General features: G+C 34.4%; 1 protein-coding gene across 2 annotated transcripts in view; it reads right to left on the reverse strand.

The window, feature by feature from the left end:
• CENPE (centromere protein E, 312kDa) overlaps positions 1–19,090 on the reverse strand; it is a 93,079-nt gene that overhangs the window by 66,238 nt on the left and 7,751 nt on the right. For both annotated transcript variants that reach the window (XM_011992291.1, XM_011992290.1), the window contains exons 9-16: positions 18,794–18,845; positions 16,176–16,263; positions 15,733–15,862; positions 14,351–14,470; positions 13,341–13,499; positions 9,943–10,090; positions 9,015–9,103; positions 7,771–7,938 (exon numbers count right to left, since the gene is read on the reverse strand). In XM_011992291.1, coding sequence (XP_011847681.1) covers positions 7,771–7,938; positions 9,015–9,103; positions 9,943–10,090; positions 13,341–13,499; positions 14,351–14,470; positions 15,733–15,862; positions 16,176–16,263; positions 18,794–18,845 — 954 coding nt within the window. The remainder of the gene's footprint in view (positions 1–7,770; positions 7,939–9,014; positions 9,104–9,942; positions 10,091–13,340; positions 13,500–14,350; positions 14,471–15,732; positions 15,863–16,175; positions 16,264–18,793; positions 18,846–19,090) is intronic.

Consider the following 19,090-nt stretch of genomic DNA (forward strand, 5'->3'; position numbering starts at 1 on the left):
TAAAAATTCCATTAAAACTAGTATTAGTTATACTAATTTTCATATAACTCTCTTAGATGGAGAAGGAAAAGCAAAACATATAAAATTAGCTTCTCTATCTATTCTAATGTTTTAATTATTTAGAAACATACTTTCTAAAGAAAAAGAAATCCATTAATATGTAGCATCCATATATAAAACAGTCATCTAGATATTAAAATTCATACTGATCTCAGTAGGAAACGGCTATGCTCTAGGTAGCATTTATGTATGCTCAATAAAATGTAATATACAAACTATAAGGAAACAATTTCAAGACAAATCCATCAAGAGGCAGACACACCAAACCTTCCCACAGATGCTTTTAATTCCTTCTTCTCTTGCATAAGCACCAGGGAAACAAATATGATTTAACTATTTTTAAAATATAAATGAAGAAAATATTTCTTAAATTTTCTAAATTGTATATACATATGAAAAATGGTTAGATCTTCAACACCTCAATCTTAGAAAAAAATATCTTTAAGACAATACTTCTGAGTGATGTCAAGAAGATGACAGAATAGGAGGTCACCTGTTCATATCCCCCCAAAACAACAAGAATTCTGTACCTATTACAGACAAGTCTTTTTGTGGGAGCCTTTGGATTCAGGTAGGAGGTTGCAAAACCCCAGTAGAACTCAAGACTTAGAAGTGTTGTTTTTGAGAGTGTATACCAACACCCAGGTGGGAGTCCTGCTAATTGTGCTCCCAGGTTTATATGCAGAAATGGTCCCATTCCTTGAAGGACTTAGCTACAGCCCTGTTTGGCCCACAGCCTGCAACCAAAACTCTCTGTCAAGGGGTCCGGGAGGAATCACACACTCTAGGGTCTCGGCAGATGGGCTCTTTTGCCTGTTGACATTGGTCTTGGTAGTGGACCCAAATGTTAGCCTATCACTTGGCTCCTGCCCTCTTCAAGCTGTAGTCCTAGCTTAGTACTGCTTGCACAAGGACCCAGAAGGGAACATGCCCATCTGAGCCACCAGGATAGGCTTGTCGGCCTCTGTCCCATAGCAGATTCTGAAGGAGACGTGTATTGGTTCCAGTCCTTCCCTGTTGCAGCCTCTCTGCTCCCACTCACACAGAGAACTGCCAAGAGATGAACCTGTCTAAGCCACTGGGACAGGCTTGTAGTCCTCCATCCCACAATAGATCCTGAACGGGCCCTGTCTCAGCTTCAATGCCTCTTTGCTGCAGTCAGGAAGCTATCTCGACTGCTTTGGGAACTGCTGGGTGAAGCACCTGCCCCAGCCACCAGGATAGGCTTGATGCATCTTTTCCATAATAGATCCTAAAGGGGTCTTGTCTTGACTGCAGTCCCTCTCTACTGCAGCCTGGCAGTTATCCTGCCTGTGTAGGACAGGCCTGCTGGCTTCCATCACATAGCAGTTCTGGAAAGAACCTTGACTGCCCCAGCTACAGAATGCAAGCAATCCTCCCTGCATAAGGAACTGCTGGGAGTCTTGACAGCTCTTGCTACCAGGTTAAGCTTACCAACATTGGTTCCATAGCACATTCTGAATTAACTCTGAAGCTTGGTTTCAGTTTCTCCTAGCGATAGTCTGAGGATGGTTTCACTAAGCCAGAATCCTACCGGGAGACAGATGTATCCAAGTCCCTGTGGCAGGTTTTGCAACCCTTGTCCATCAGCAAATTCTCAAATGGCCCTGGATCTTGATACTGACCCCTGTCATCTGTAGAATAAGAACAGCTCTGCCCACCTGGGGACCTATAGAGAAAGGTGTCCAGTAGTGCCTCAGCAGGATAACACACTGACCTCAGTCATACTATGGATCTTGAAAAGACCTTATAAAGATGGTGAAGACTAAAATAAACAGCTAAATTTGTCTTAAATGTGCAGACACTGCTGCGTGACCACAAGTATCATGATCAGGGAAAAATGATGTCACCAAATGCACAAGGTAAGGTACTGGTGACTGATCCTAAAAGATGGAGATGTATAATCTGCCAAAGAATTCAAAAGAGTTATTTTAAGCGAGCTCAGCAAACTTCAAGAAAACGTAGAGAAACAATCCAGAAATTTATCAGGGAGACTGAAATAATAAAAAAACCAAACAGAAATCCTAGAGCAAGAAAATACAATGAACAAAATGAAAAATGCAATAAAGAACATCAACAGCAGAATCGATCATGGAGAAGAATTTGTGAGTTTGAGACAGGCTATTTGAAAATGTAGAGTCAGAAAGCAAAAAAAAAAAAAAAAAAAGAAAAGAAAACAAATGAAGCTTATGGGACAAAATCAAAAAACAAATATTTGGGTCACTGCAGTTCAAGTAGAGAAAGACAACAGGACAGAAAGCTTATTCAAAGAAATAATAGCAGAAAATTCCCAAACCTGAAGAAAGCAATACATATTCACATATAGGAAGGTCAAAGGTTACCAATCAGATTCAATCTAAATGACCCTGCCCTAAGATGTATTATATTCAAACTCAAAAGTCAAAGACAAAGAGAAAATCCTAAAAGCAGCAAAGTAGCAAGAGTAAAGAGACAAATAACATAGAAGGGAGTTCCATTATGGTTAGGAGCAGACTTCTAAGCAGAAATCTCACAGGCTAGGATCACTAAAAAGTCAGGAAACAACAGATGCTGGAGAGGATGTGGAGAAATAGGAATACTTTTACACTGTTGGTGGGAGTGTAAATTAGTTCAACATTGTGGAACACAGTGTGGCAATTCCTCAAGGATCTAGAACTAGAAATAACATTTGACTCAGCAAGCCCATTACTGAGTATATACCCAAAGGATTATAAATCATTCTACTATAAAGACACATGCACACATACATTTATTGCAGCATTGTTCACAATAGCAAAGACTTGGAACCAACCCAAATGCCCATCAATGATAGACTGGATAAAGGAAATGTGTCACATATATACCATGGAATATTATGCAGCCATAAAAAAGGATGAGTTCATGTTCTTTGTAGGGACATGGATGAAGCTAGAAATCATCATTCTCAGCAAACTAACACAAGAACAGAAAACCAAACACCACACGTTCTCACTCATAAGTGGGAGTTGAACAATGAGAACACATGGACACAGGGAGAGGAACATCACACACTGGGGCCTATTGGGGACTGGGGGGCTAGGGGAGGGATAGCATTAGGAGAAATACCTAATGTAATTGACAGGTTGATGGGTGCAGCAAACCACCATGGCATGCGTATACCTATGTAACAAACCTGCATGTTCTGCACATGTACCCCAGAACTTAAAGTATAATTAAACAACAACAACAACAACAACAAAAAGGAATCTCACAGGCCAGGAGGGAGTGCAATGATCCAGTCAAAGTACTGAAGGAAAACAGTTGTGACATCGAAACTTAGAACATCAAATATTCAGAAGGAGGAAGGAGATCAAGTGTGGAGTTTGTTTGTTTATTAATCAATGATAATCTGCTATCAGTTTAAAATAACCTGCCATAACTGTAAGACTTTTTCTTGTAAGCCTGATGGTAACCACAAAGGAAAAAAGTCTATAATAAATACACTAAAAATAAAAAGGTGTCAAAACATACTATCAGAGACAATAATTTAACCAATAAGGAAGACAGTAAAATAAGATAAAAGGATCTAAAAAACAAATAGAAAACAATTAGCAAAACAGAAGTAGTAATTTCCTACCTATCAATAGTTCCTACCTATCAATGTAAATGGATTGATTCTCCAATTACAAGACAGAGTAGTTAAATGGACTACAAAATCCAATTATATGCTGCCTGAAAGAGATTAACTTCACCTATAAGGATACAAATAGATGGAAAGGAAGGGGTGGAAAAAGATATTTCATGCAAACTGAAATTGTAAGACAGCAGGAGAAGCTATACTTATATCAGCTAAAATAGACTTTACATCAAAAAGTGTAAAAGGAGACAAGGTCATTACATAATGATAAAGGGGTCAACTCAGCAAGACATTACAACAATTGTAAATACATATGCACACTGAACATGGCAGAAAATATATAAAGCAAATAACAATAATCTGAAGGAAGAGAGACTGCAACACAATAATAATAGAGGATTTCGAAACTACACTTTCAGCAATGGACAGATTATTCAGACAGAAAATCAACAAAGAAATAGCAGATTTAAACTGCAGTCTAGACCAAAGAGACCTAATAGATGTTTACAGAACATTCCATTTAACAGTTGCAGAAAACACATTCTCATCAACTGCACATGGAACATTCTCTAAGACAGATAATACATTAGGCCACAAAAACAGTCTTAAAAAATTTAAAATCAAAATTATATCAAGTATCTTTTCTGACCACAATGACATAAAACTAGAAATCAATAATAGCAGAAACTATGGAAATATTAATTAAACATGCTCCTGAACAATCACTGGGTTAATGAATTAAAAGAGTAATTTAAAAAAGTTAAGACAAACGAAAATGGAAACACAATATACCAAAACGTATAGGATGCAGCAAAAGCAGTTCTAAAAGAGAAATTTATAGTAATAAACACCAAAAAAGAGGAAAGATCTCAAACTACCTAAACTATTACCTCGAAGAATTAGAAAAACAAGAACAAACTAAACCGTAAATTAGCAAATGGAAAGAATAAAGATGAGAGCTGAAATAAAATAGGGTCATAAAAAAAATCCACAAAATAAAGAGTTGGGTTTTTTTTTTTTTAAATAAACAAAATCAACAAACCTTTAGCTAGACTAGGTAAAAAAGCTGACTCAAATAAATAAAATCAGAGATAAAAAAGGTGACATTACAATTGATAACACAGAAATACAAAGAATCATGAGACTAGTATGAACAATTATACGCCAATAAATTGAAAAATCTAGAAGAAATGAATTCCTGTACCAATTACCTCGCAAGATTGAATTATGAATAAATAGAAAACCTGAACAGGCCAGTAATGAGAAAGGAGACTTGAATCAGTAATAAAAAGTCTCCTATCAAAGAAAGGCCCTGGACCTGATCGCATCACTGCTGAATTCTACCAATAGTTACAGAAGAACTAATACCAATTCTTCTCAAAGTATTTCAAAAAATTGAAGAGGAAGGAATTTTTCCTAACTTATTCTATGAGGCCAGCATTACACTGATACCAGAAATAGACAAAAAAGGAAAACTACAGGCCAATATCACTGAAGAACAGATGGAAAAACCGTGAACAAAATACTACAAAACTGAATTTAACAGCACATTTAAAAGATAATTCACCATGATAAAGTGGGATTTATCCCAGGAATACAAGAATGGTTCAACATAAACAAATCAACAAACATGACATACCACATTAACAAAACAATGAAAAAAAGTCATACAATCACTTCAACAGATGCAGAAAAATCATGACAGAGTTCAATACCTCTTCATGATAAAAACTCTTAATTAGGTATAGAAGGCCACATACAACGAACCCACTGCTAACGTAATACCAAATGGGGAAAAGCTGAACGCCTTTTACTCTAAGATCAGAAACAGGATAAGGATGTTCCCTTTTGCCACTTTTATTCAACATAGTACTGGAAGTTCTAGCTAGAGCTATTCAGCAAAAGAGAAAAATAAAACATAATAGGAAAGGAGGAAGTTAAATTGTCTCTATTTGTAGATGATATGATCCTATATACAGAAAACCCTAAGGAATCCATCCAAAACTGTTACAACTAATAAGAAACTCAGTAAAGTTGCAGGGTACAAAATCAGCATAAAAAAACAGTAGTATCACTATATGTTAATAGCAAACTATCTAAAAATGACACAAAGAAAAAAATCTCATTTATTACCAAAAAAATACCTAGAAATAAATGTAACCAAGGAGGTGTCAGAAAATGAAATTAATTTGAGGTGTCTCTCAAATGAAAACTATAAATCATTAATGAAAGAAATTGAAGAAGACACAAATGGAAAGATATGCATGTTCATGGACTGGAAGAATATTGTTATGATGTCCATATTGTCCAAAGTGATCCACAGATGTAATGCAATATCTATCAAAATACCAAGGACATTCTTCGCAAAAGTAGATTAAAAACAATCCTCACATTCGTATGGAACCCGAAAAGACCCTGTAGAGCCAAAGCAATCTTGAGCAAAAAGAGCAAATCTGGAGGCATCATACCATCTGCCTCCAAAATATATTACAAAAGTATAGTAACCAAAATAACATGCTACTGGCATAGAAACAGACAACAGGCCAATAGAACAGAGAACCCAGAAATAAATCCACGCATATACAGCCAACTGATTTTTGACAAAAGTACCAAGAACATATGTTGGGGAAAGGATAGTCTTTCTTCAATAGTGGTGCTGGGAAAACTGAATGAATATCTATATGTTGAAGGAAGAAACTAGGTCTCCTGTCTCTCATGATATATAAGAATCAATTCAGAATGAGTTAAGGACGTAAATATTAAGACTTGAAACTATGAAACTACTAGAAAACAAGATAGGGGAAATGCTTCATAACATTGGTCAGGACAAGGAATTTTTGGATAAGACCTCAAAAGCACAACCAAAAAGACCAAAAATAAATAAATGGAACTACAACTAAAGTAAAAGGAAATCATCAATAAAGAGACAACCTACGGAATGGCAGAAATATTTGCAAACTATACATCTGACATATGGTTAATATCCAAAATATATAAGAAACTCAAACAACTCAATAGCAAAAAAACCCCCAAACAACTCAATTAAAATATAGGCAAAAGACCTGAACAGACATTTCTCTAAAGAAGACATACACATAGCCAACAGATAGATGAAAAAAAAGTTCAATATTACTAATAATCAAGGATATGCAAATCAAAACCACAGTGAGGTATTGTCTCATCCCAATCAGAATGGCTTACCAAGAAGGCAGAAAAGAACTTCTTGGCAAGGATGTGGACAAAAGGGAATCCTTTTACACTGTTGGTGGAAATATACAGAAAAGAGTATGAGGGTTCCTCAACAAAGCAAAAATAGAACTACCATAAGATCCAGCAGTCCTACCACCGGGTATATACCCAAAGGAAATTAAATGAGTATGTCCAAGAAATATCTGCATTCCCATATTTACTGCAGCACCTTCCACAACAGCCAAGATATGGAACCAACCTAAAAGTCTACCAACAGAGGAACGGATAAAGAAAATTTGGTATAAAGTCACAATGGAATATTCTTCAGCTATTAAAAAAAAGAAAGAAAGAAAGAAATCCCAGCATCCTACCATTTGGAACAACATGGATGAACCCAAAGGACATTATAAACCAGGCACAGAAAGACAAATACTGCATGATTTCATATGCAGAATCTTAAAAAGCTGATCTCTTAGAAGTAGAAAGCATAATGGTGGTTATCAGAGGCTGGGGTGTTTAGCAGAGAGAAGGAAATGGGGAAATCTTGGTCAGATGACATAATGACAGATAGCAGGAATAAACTTCAACAGCTCTATTGTACAGCAAGGTGACTATAGTTAAAGACAAGGTATTGTACTCTTAAAAAACATAAAATTTGTGGATATAATGTGCTATCACCACAAAAGCAATTTAACTATGTGAGGTAGTACATTTGATAGCTAGATTTAACCATTCCACAATGTATATATACTTCAAAACATCATACATCATGTTGTATACAATAAACACATAAAATGTTATCTGTACATTTAAAAAAATATAAAAAAGCTTACATTATAGAAAAAAGAGAATACTACTTTTAAAAGTAGGCTTTTAGTTTAGTTTTACATTTCTGTCTCTCTTACCTCTTGATCTTTTTTAGTTTTTCTTTCTAGAGCCTCAAATTCATCCAAATCATTCTTTTCTTTTAATTTCAATTCCATTTCTTCTTTTTCTGTTCGTAGTTGTTCATAGTCTAATACCAGATTATCATAGTCAGCACGAAGTGAGTTCAACTCACTTTCTATATTCTCCTATTATAAATAAGAACAGATTTTCCAATCAGAAAATTCATATATTTTTTGTTTCCTTAACAAAATTTGGATTATTTAAATAACTAATTTAACTTTGATTTGATATCTTTCTAAAGGTCTACATTTTGGCAAACTAGCTAAGTTAGAATAGATTGTTTTGAAAGAAGGAGAATTTTAAAAATATATCAATAAATTGTATGTTTGCCTGTGCCTGACAGGAAATTTTGATCGTAAATCCTCAAGCTCCTCAGTAATAAAACTGATAATTTAATTCCCCAATCTAACTAAATCCTATTTTATGTCTCAGATGCTTCTGAATTCAAGAACGGAAACAGAGATATTATTTATTGACTTCTAAAGCTAATGATAACTGTTTTACTATACTTAAAGAGGCCTATTTCTATTTTCTATATTATTATAAGAAAAGAGATAAACCATGAGTTAAAAAGATACTTTTCTACACCAGAGATTGTAAAAAAAACCCAAGAAACTTCTAATGTATGTCTTAGGAACACAAAAACACTTTGTCAATAATACTTCATAGGAATTAACTAACAATAATAAGGAGCACTGCAATTATATTCTAAAATTCAAATGAAAATTTCTTTACTACTTTATACAACTATACACCTTTAAACACAAGCAATATACAAAGTAAACAAGGAATCTAAACTTACTGATGTATTCACCAAAATTACCTCTCCCTGATGTATTATTCTAAACAGTATAAATGCCTGACAATTGACACTTTTAAAATCAGTCTTGTCACCCTCATGAAGTTTACTCATGAAGTTTACCAAGGCAAAACAGAAACTTTACAAACATCATGAATACTAAGATCTGCTAGTAAAGAGCTAGAAGCAAAGGTTTAGCTGCTAGCACATGTCTGCCTTATGAAATGTTTAGTCTTCCTCTAGGTGCCTGATGGTTATAGAGTAGAAATGTAAAGAGAGAAGCCTTCATTAGAGCCAAAATCATTACTGAAATTAAATGAGAACAAGTAACAACAATATCTAATAACAAAAGAATTTTAAAAAGAGTAAAAGCATTATATGCTGTAAAATACATTAAGTTACCTGATTTAGTAGCTTTGTTGCTGGATTCCATTCTATCTCATTTAATGTATCAAGAGTGTTACTGAAAACATCAGACTCTGAACAGACAGCTATAATTAGAGAAAAAAAAATTTGTCCATAAACATGTTTACCAAATTTCCTAAGTCAAATTAAAGATTACTAAAAAAATTCTTATCAGAGATACTAAGAACTTCAAATTAACTAATATGTGCTCAGAGTATGAATACCAAAAGTACATTAATAGATACAGTGATTTATATTATTGTATGAATTAAGATGACCACTGGTTGGAATTAGTGACACAATTCAGGATCCTTAATGAAATACAGGTTAAAAGGACAAATTCTGAATTTGAGATTTGATCATTGTAAGTAGATTTTAAATGCCCCCCCAACAGACTGTACTATTGAAGAAATAATTTTGAAACAGATTCCTATGTCAATGTCACTCTTTTAAGATTAGCAAAGGCAGATGCCATATAACTAATAATTTAATTGAATAATTAGAACAAAAATAAAAACACCTGTCTCACGTGTGTTTCAACTAGTGCATCATTCTTAAGAGAATCAGAGTAAAGAACTTATGATTACTTTATATTTATTTATTTATTTTTGAGACAGTTTCACTCTTGTCGCCCAGGCTGGAGTGCAATGGATCTTGGCTCACTGCAAGCTCCGCCTCCCAGTTTCAAGTGATTCTCCTGCCTCAGCCTCCCAAGTAGCTGGGATTACAGGTGCCTGCAACCACGCACAGCTAATTTTTTTGTATTTTTATAATTACTTATTTTAAATAATAATCTCCACGTAATCACATGTGAAACACACAGTATTTAAACATGTTTATCACATTAACTGAGCTATAAACATAGTTTCCCTTTATAAGGATGCTTTTATAATCAAACATAGTTCCACTTGAAAAAAGCACTCACATTCATCAATTTCTCCTAATAAATTTATAGACAGCTTGTGTGTTTTTGTTGTTATATTTGTTGGCATATTAAATTGATCTACATAGTTTGAGTTCTTCATTTTGTTAATTTTGCCAAGACACCAAGTAACTCTTCGTTTTCTTTTAGCCTAGGAAGAAATTAAAATTATGTCATATAGATTTGTATTCAAACATATTAAAACAAGGGAACTAGTTTCTATTTTTGAAAACCATTGACTTGGTAGAATTCTTATTAAGCCTAGTTTAAATTTTTACTAGTCTAAGGATATTGCTTTAAAAAAAAAATCAAACTCTTGACTCTTTACTTCACTCTAACTACAGTTTTCTTTATTTCCTACTTTGTCCTCATGATTTATCCACTCCTTCCTCAGCACTTCAGGGACCCATCTCCTGGTTCTTTCCTTACCCAGCTGCTTATACTTACTACTCATTCTGGTTTCTCTTCCTGTGCCTGCCTCTTAAGTAGTTTTTCCAGGTTTCATAGTCACCATTCTTCTCGTCTCTTTACTCAGTGCAAGTATCATCTCATCTTATTTGACTCTCTCAGCAACCCTAGGGTTGTAATCACATCTGAAATACACAACCCTAAGGTTGTTGAGAGTCAAATAAGATGAGATGATACTTGTATCGAGTATCAACCTTACTACATCTTTTTAACAGATGAGCTGGGTGCCCAACAAGTTTGGAGAAGTTGTGTGAGGTTGTATAGCCAATTGGTGGCTGAGCCCATGTCTATTACTTCAGAGCCTTTCCATGCAACCATTCCATCACATTGCCTCTTAAGATTACTTGTTGTCCCCAGAATATACTGCATACTGTCATGCCTGAGTGCTGTTCTGCTTGACATGGCCAGCCCTTTCCACGTCCTGCTCTGCAAAAGCCCCATCATATATAAATCCTCCAATAACCTTCAGTTTAATGCTAGTTGCTACCAAAGTCACACCTGGACCTTATCATTATCTGAAAGTCATAAACCTAGACCTCTTGCTCTTATCGCTGTTGTTATCCTTCCAAATCATTAATTTAGTTAATCCCACTATAGCTATTTAGCTTATCAGGGGCTATTTAGCTCTGTTCCCTTGTTGCGTGACTTTTTTTTTTTTTTTTTTTTTTGCCATCTCTCTCTTGGTTCTCACCCTATCATCTTAGATTCCATAGATCACTGTAATCATGTTGGAAATTTGAGGTTAACGTTCTCAAATTATTTGACCCATTCTTTGTTCCTTACATGTACCCCACATGGCACACTCAAATGACACTGTGTTCAAGACCTTTATCAGCCTCCTGAGCACTGCCAGAGCCACACAGCCAGAAGACTGGCTGACAAGATAAACAGGATCTTTAATGCTGCTTGGCAATATTCCCTTCCCCCTTGTCAGCTTTCTTTTTCATTACCTACAAAGGCTAGCCTATTTCAAACCCTTAGTATCTCTGTAAACTTATGACTGTACCATCACCTGCCATCTCAGCAGAAAAATTAAACCTATTTCACAAAGAAAGTATAAACCTAAACTCCTAAGAGTACTACCTGCACAGAGGCCTGTCCTTTCCTCTGTGTTTGTTCCAATTCAAGAGGTGTTTCTCCTATGGTAGTCCAATTCTTTCTACTATATTCAAGATCCCATCCATCTAGGCCACCTCAATACACTACAAGATGGCTTTCACAACCCTACTATTTAATAACTCAAATCACGTTTGCAAATAAGCTGTGTTTCCAAATGCAAATAATTTTTCGTCCATCTTTATCTTATTTAACTTCTTAGCAGAATATTACACCACTGAACACTACCTCCCTGAAATATTCTCTCCCCTTAGCTACTATATTCACTAGGTTTTATTCTTAACTCTAGAGCTAAACCTGGGCTTCTTTACAGATTCTTCTTTCTCTGCCTTACCCAATTGGAGTTTTGCCTTCTGTTACTTTGCCTTCTGTTGCCTTCTCTCAATATGCAACCAGAACAAACTTTAATTTGGATCTGTAGTAGTTAATGCCCAAATTGATATTTATATCTCAAATCTTCTACCTAATATTCACACATTTGCATTTTCAACTGCCTGACATCTCAAACAACAGAAATCCCAAATAAAACACCCACCATTTCCACTGCTCTTTATTCAGTGTTCCTTAACTTAACCAATATTGTTACCAGCTACCCAGGAGCCAGGAATTGCTTGCAAGTCATTCTGGACACCTCCTCCTCCCTTTCTCTACCCTCAACATCCAAACAACCACAAAGTCCTGCTAAGTTTACTTTCCAAATACTTCTCCAATTTATCCAATTCACTCCAACTCCAGAGTCAGTCTTTGCAGGCCCAAGCAGTCTGACGTGCACAGCAGCTACATCTTTCTTAACTGTAATTCTGATGTCACATGCAAGGCTGTTCTTTGTTGTTAGCAAAACGTCACATTCAAATCCCTCAAGGGGGTTTAAAACGCCCCTGCTACTGGAACATCTTAAGTGCAAGGAATGCATCATGTTTCTTCACAACTCCAAGCTTTTGCACATGTAGGTCTCTTTTGAAACATTCTTCTCTAGGTCCTTCATTGGGCTATTTCCTGCTCACCACTCAACCAATAGTTCTTGATTGTCTTCTGTACACCAATGTACATAATGCTTATTCATATTAATAACGTACATTAGTTGAGAATATGCGGTGTGGCAAGTGCTGTGTTGAGCTAATTCTACCTATTATCTCATTTAATTCTCACACAACACTTATGAGGTGAGTATCAAGCTCTTCCACACTGCTACTTCCACAGGAAAAAGCAGCAAAGTAATTCAAGAAATTGTCTAAGGCCAAGAGTTAGGAAATGACAGATTTAAATCCAGGCAGTCTAGCTCCAGAGATCATCCTCTTATCCATGACACCCTCACACCCCCAAAAGTCTATTCAATAAATTCCTACTCAATTAAAGACAGACCAAAAAAAACCCACATAAACAACGTCAGAATTTTGTTCACTATGTTGTTTTTATTTTCTTTCAGCAGACTCTATATTGACACAATTATGTTGTTTTATATTCTACACCAATTTTCCTGAGATTAATATTTCTGTTTAAGTATAAAATAATATTTCCACATATTCTAGAAACCTGTGGCTTCCAATCACCCAGTTTCTTTAGAATTTATTAAGCAGCATATTGCAAATAAATTATTTAAATAAACTCCAAACTCGTTGAATTAGAATCTCTACAAGTGAGAATCAGAAATTGGTATTTTTAATGAATCTCTTAGGTACTGTGAAAACACAAAATCTTCTGGGTTTCTTGAAAATATTGTATCAAAGGATAGAAAGTGCATACTACATAATAAACATATACAAATAACAATTCTATTCTCTGTACATCAAGTTTAAGCTGTCAACTTTTAATTTTACCTTTAATTCCTGTTGTGATGTGAGGGAAGAAGAGGTCACCAGCATCCGTGTTAAGTTTTCAATTTTCTCATTCTGTACTTTCTGAAGCAAATCTTTTTCTTCCAAAAGTTGGGCCAATTGGTCTTTTTCCATTGCCTGAGCTCGCGTCTCTAAAGAAACCTATAGAATGCAATATTGGATTATGTTAATAATACATGTGGTTAAGTTTTAAAACCTTAAAAGTAGCATAAAAGAATAAAATATTACATTTGTATATGAACTATAAGAATTTTAATTTCAGTGAAATAAAATTTACTCTAACTGCAGAACATCAAAATGCAGTTACCATAATCAATAATTTCTCAGACTTACAATAAAATACACATTTCTTCTCATGTAACTATTCTATATACCATGTATAAGACAACAAGGCTGTTATAATAACTGTATTAATTGTCTAAGAAGATATGAATAGTCAGAAGTCATAAAACAAAGACTTGAATTCCGATAGTAAAGATAGAGATGTTCTCATAAGATTACCATTTGATATTTTAGCTCATTTTTAAAAAGATCACTAATGCATGATTTTTTACAAAATATGGGACCATGATGGTTAAAACAAATGAGAAATTATGCTATATTATTAGATTGCAATCTAAGGGTTAGAAGAGGAATTCAGGATAACATGAAAATACAGAAAGTGGTTCTAAGTAACTCTGTAGTTTCTCTTTTTAACCGAATTCATATGTATTTGTGAAAAATTTTAAGAAATACCTCTACTTGGCCCATTTGATAATCTCAGATTTTGAAATAAAAAACAAAATCTAAAATAATTTCAAGAACCAAATCTTACAATTTATAGTAAATTAAACTAAAATTTTTATGAGTGGATTTGTTCTTGTTTAAAAATGATTTACAACTTAAGTTGTAGCAACTCAGATATTCAGGAATGAATTGTCTCTGAGCATTTGGGCAGGTCTCCATTCTAAATTGATTCTTTCTATTTAATGAAATAAATGATTCATACATACCTCCTCTAATTGTTTTTTAAGATCCATTATTTCTTTTCTATACCTTTTCAGGAGAGCTTCATCAGTTGATACCTCATTAACATAAGGAGTATTCTTCATATATTTAGCAGTACTGGCAAACTGGAAAAAAAATACAAAAGTGCTAAGTGTTCAACACTTAAAAAAATTCAAATTTAATTAGTAATATTTAGCTTTCTTATATTCAAGTTTAAAAAACATCAATACTCTTTCCAGTTGGCTTAATACTTTTGAACAAAGGGAACATTCTATGCCCTTATAACAATGCTCTGTAACTCACCCTGGCTGATAGTCTTCAGGAGAATAAAAAAAGATATATTGAGAGAACTTAAAAACATCAGCTTATTGGAATCCCATTTACCCCTCAAGGTCCAGTGCTAACGCTTCCTCTACTCAGAAGTTTTGCTTCTAGCCAAAGATAACTCTCCTTCCTTTAAACTCTATACTAGTTATTAACCACTTAACTACTAAAATTATGTTGCAAGACAAGTGTTATGTGCCTTGTCACAGAATTCATTAATTCTGTTAAGCCAGGGACTCTAGTTTCTCTTTGCACCTGATAGTACCTTGATCTGGTGCTCAACATCTATTTAAAGCAATGTTTCTCAGAGTACAAGTACCATAAGTAACTTTAGGTGGGTACCTGAAGGTGACCATTAGATAACATTGAATCGTTCATTGAGAAAGCTACCCTGCTGACATTTCTCATTTTTCTTGAGACATAGTTTCGCCCTTGTTGCCTAGGCTGGAGTGCAATGGCACGATCTCGGCTCACTGCAACCTCCGCCTCCTGGGTTCAAGCAATTCTCCTGCCTCAGCCTCCCCAGTAGCTGGAATTACAGGCATGTGCTACCACACCTGGCTAATTTTGTATTTTTAGTAGAGAAAGGGTTTCTCTATGTTGGTCAGGCTGGTTCCTTTCCTTTTTAAAATAGAAAATGTAGGCCTTAGGTTCACAGCAAATGAAGGCAACAGTTAACTACCAGGAATTTCAGATTTTGTTATACAGACAGACACACAATTTTTTTGTTACCTTCTATTTGTGGCAAGTAATAATAGTTTCCTATTGATAGGATTAATATTAAAGTTTCCTTTTACAATAAATTAAGTACAAAAAGTGAGTTATTTAAAAAAATATCAAGTCAATTTCAGTAAACTAGTGTTGGATGTGGCAAAAATTGTGAAGGTAAGATACAAATAATTGAAGTCTGGCAAAATTAAATTAAGAAATGCTATTTAGTAGATAACATATTGATTACAACAGGTGTGTTAATTTAAAAAACTTTGCTTAATTTTAGTAGGTAATTTTTTCTGCTTCAAGTTGATCTTCCCCCATATTAAGTTGAGATAAAAATCAAACTCACCTGGAGAGTAGTAAGGGTTTCATCAAAAGATACTGGAGTAATTGTGCAGATAATACGTGTCTTTGCGTTTCCTCCCAAGGAATTCTGGAGAATTCGTGTTAACTTGCTATCTCGATAATTTATGAAACCACTTAGCAAGGAATAAGTTTATGGGAGAAAAAGATTGAGAATGTTTATATAACAAAGTAGTTGGTTTTTAACGCAGAACTCTTAAATCAGCCACAGTTTCAAAAATTAGTTTACAGGTTATATGAGGCAGATTAAAACTACTAACTAAAAAATATTTAAAACAGAAAGTAAATTCAATAGATTATAGTTGTATGTATAAGCTTTTGAATATATGGAAAAAATCAGTACATTTGAGTGTCATTGAAATATTGCAATGTTCAACCTAATGAAAAAGGTAAGAATTAGTAGGTAAGCACACAACGGGATAAACTTACCCAACCTGTCCATCACTAAGTTTCTTGATCACTTGTCCCAAAATAAATAAGCTTCGATTTATATTACAGCCTTCCTTGAGCCGCACACCTGAATTTATTAAACAAATACGAAAACCAAACTTGACTCCTTTTCCAGATGATAAACTTATTTATCACTAAGTTAATGAGAGAAATTGGAGGGCAGATGCTAAAGTCTATGCTCTGGTTTAGACATGAGCCCATCTTTAATATCAGTGGTAGAAGGAGCTCTTTCCCTATTGGTCCCACTTCAAGTGAATCAGAAAGGTTATTACCTGAGAAAAATAGTAAAAAGAAAAAAATGAAGAGGGAGGGAAGAATGTAGGGGAAAAAAAACCTGTTTCCTGAAAGAGCTTCTGTAGCTCTTCGGTTCAAATCAATTTTTTTTTCCAACATCTAAATATAGGCAACTATGAACTTACAACCAAATTAACCTCTAATTTCTCGTTTTTAAATTGTTAATATGCTTACATGGTTCAAAAAGTTTTTTTAAAAAAAGTACACTTTGAAAAAGCTCCCTTCCACTTTTATCCCATATTCGACCAGTTACTATACCTCTACCAGGACACCACTGTTATTAGTTTATTCTTTAGAGATTTTTAAAAATACAAGTTCATATATATTTATTTCCTTCTTTCTTCACCGATATCAATAGTAACAGACCATACATACTATTTTGCACTTTGCTTTTTTTCACTTGGCAACATATCTTAGAAAAATTTCCATATCGGTAAACACTGATCTTTTTCATTATTTTTTGAAGTATAAAATTCCATTTTACGGCTGCATCAGACTTCATTCACCCACCCCATCCCCTGTTGAAGGACATGTAGGTTTTCAATCTACTGCCTATACAAAAAAAATTGCAAAAAATAACTTTGAACAGATGTTATTTCACAGGTGCATTAATTAGCTACTGTGTAACATTACTACCTAACCAACCAGCTAACACAAGCATTTATTTTTTGTTCACAGGTCTGAGGATGGACTGGTTTGGAGGAAGTAGGCTAGGCTCAGTTGAGTGCCTCTACTATAGGCTACAGAATGAGCTCAAGTCTGTTGAACAAACTTCTAATCTTCCTTGGATCAGCAGCTCTTCTAATGGCAAGAGTGCAGGTGCAAGCTAAACCATTTAAGCCTTATGAACTACTCACTTTTATCTTTGCCCAGTTTTTTGTTGCTTTTAAACTTTTAAGGCATCCGGACTTTGTATCAGTTACAAAAGGGTTTTCCGACTGTAAGTTGACTTCCAATACTTTTTATAGTTTTTTTAATATTGAAATTTTTGAGCCACTTATAACGCATTCCTTGGTATATGATATATGGATAATTTTTTTTCCCCAAATGGCCATCAATTAATGAATAATCTATCTTTTCTTCACATATTTGAAGGACCATTTTTATTGTATTCTAACTTCTGTATGTATTCAGGACTCTTGATGGATTTTCTATTCTATTCCACTGGGCTGACAATTCACATAGTTTTATTACTATGGGTTTATAATATGTTTTACTATCTTATAGTAAGATAGTAAAATCTTAAATTCCATTTTCTGCTTTTTGGAATTTTTCCGGCTACTCTTGTCTGTTATGTTTCCATACAAATTTTAAAATCATCTTACCTAGTTTAAACATGAAAATGTACTCTTGATGTTTTTATTAGGATTGTGTTAAATCTAGAAATTAACCCAGAGGCCTGATATCCTTGTGATTTTGAATCTTCTACATCTAAGTATGCTTTTCCATTTTTTCAAGTATTTGTTTGTGTCCTTCAAGTCTGATTTACAAGTTTTCTTAGGCTGGGTGTGGTGGCTCACCCCTGTAATCCCAGAACTTTGGGAGGCCGAGGTGGCGGATCACTTGAGGCCGAGTTCGAGATCAGCCCAGCCAACATGGCGAAACTCTGTCTCTACCAAAAATACAAAAATTAGCTGGGCGTGGTGATGCATGTCTGTAATCCCAGCTACTTGGGTGGCTGAGGCACGAGAACTGCTTGAGCCCAGGAGGTGGAGGTTGCATTGAGTTGAGATCATGCCACTGCAGTCCAGCCTGGGAGACACAGTGAGAGTCTGCCTCAAAAAAATTTAAAAAACAAAAACAAAAACAAAACGTTTTCTTTATATCAGTCTTGTACAAATCTTTGTTGAGTTTCTTCCTAGGTATCACATCTTTTAGGTTATTATAAATAACCTACTAAAATATTTTACTAAATATTTTAACTGGTTTTTGTTTATTAATATTTTAACTTTCTAAAATTAGTATCTGTATATTAATTTTATACCTCACTATCTTTCTTAATTTCCTTATTTTGAAAGTTTAAATGGCTTTTAAGGAATTCTCATGGGCTTTCCTGCTGTACAATACCATCAATTGTATAATTTTCATTTTTTAATTGATGCTATTGTAGACTAAAATAAAAATTAACCAGATACAGATGCTGATTTCTATGTTAAAGACTTTTATCAGAAAATCATCATTAATGAATATTATAAATAATGAATATAATTACTTTATCAATTTCTAAAAATGCCTGGTAGTACTTTTTAATCCTATAAAATAGGAAGACATTAAGACTAACATATTTCATGAGTTTTAATTACCTTCAGCTCCTGTTTGAGCAGCTCTTTCACTGCCTGCAAGATCAACCAAATTCTGTAAGATAGATAAAAACAAATCTTTAGGGCAGATAATTTGAAATAATAAAATTCAAACTACTGAAAGAATATTTTTAATATATGGTATATCTGAATATTCTATCTGTATCCATGTCTCCCATGCTACTGTTTAGGCATTCCCTTTTTTCTCTGAGTCAAACTGTTCTCTATCTGTTCCTTTCTTTATATCTTCCATAATGCTGCCAGTATAGGTTCTGTTTCCTATACAAAGTCCAAAAACTT

The sequence above is a fragment of the Mandrillus leucophaeus genome, unplaced genomic scaffold (assembly GCF_000951045.1).
Source record: "Mandrillus leucophaeus isolate KB7577 unplaced genomic scaffold, Mleu.le_1.0 Scaffold409, whole genome shotgun sequence".
In the NCBI taxonomy this organism is placed as follows: Eukaryota; Metazoa; Chordata; class Mammalia; order Primates; family Cercopithecidae; genus Mandrillus; species Mandrillus leucophaeus.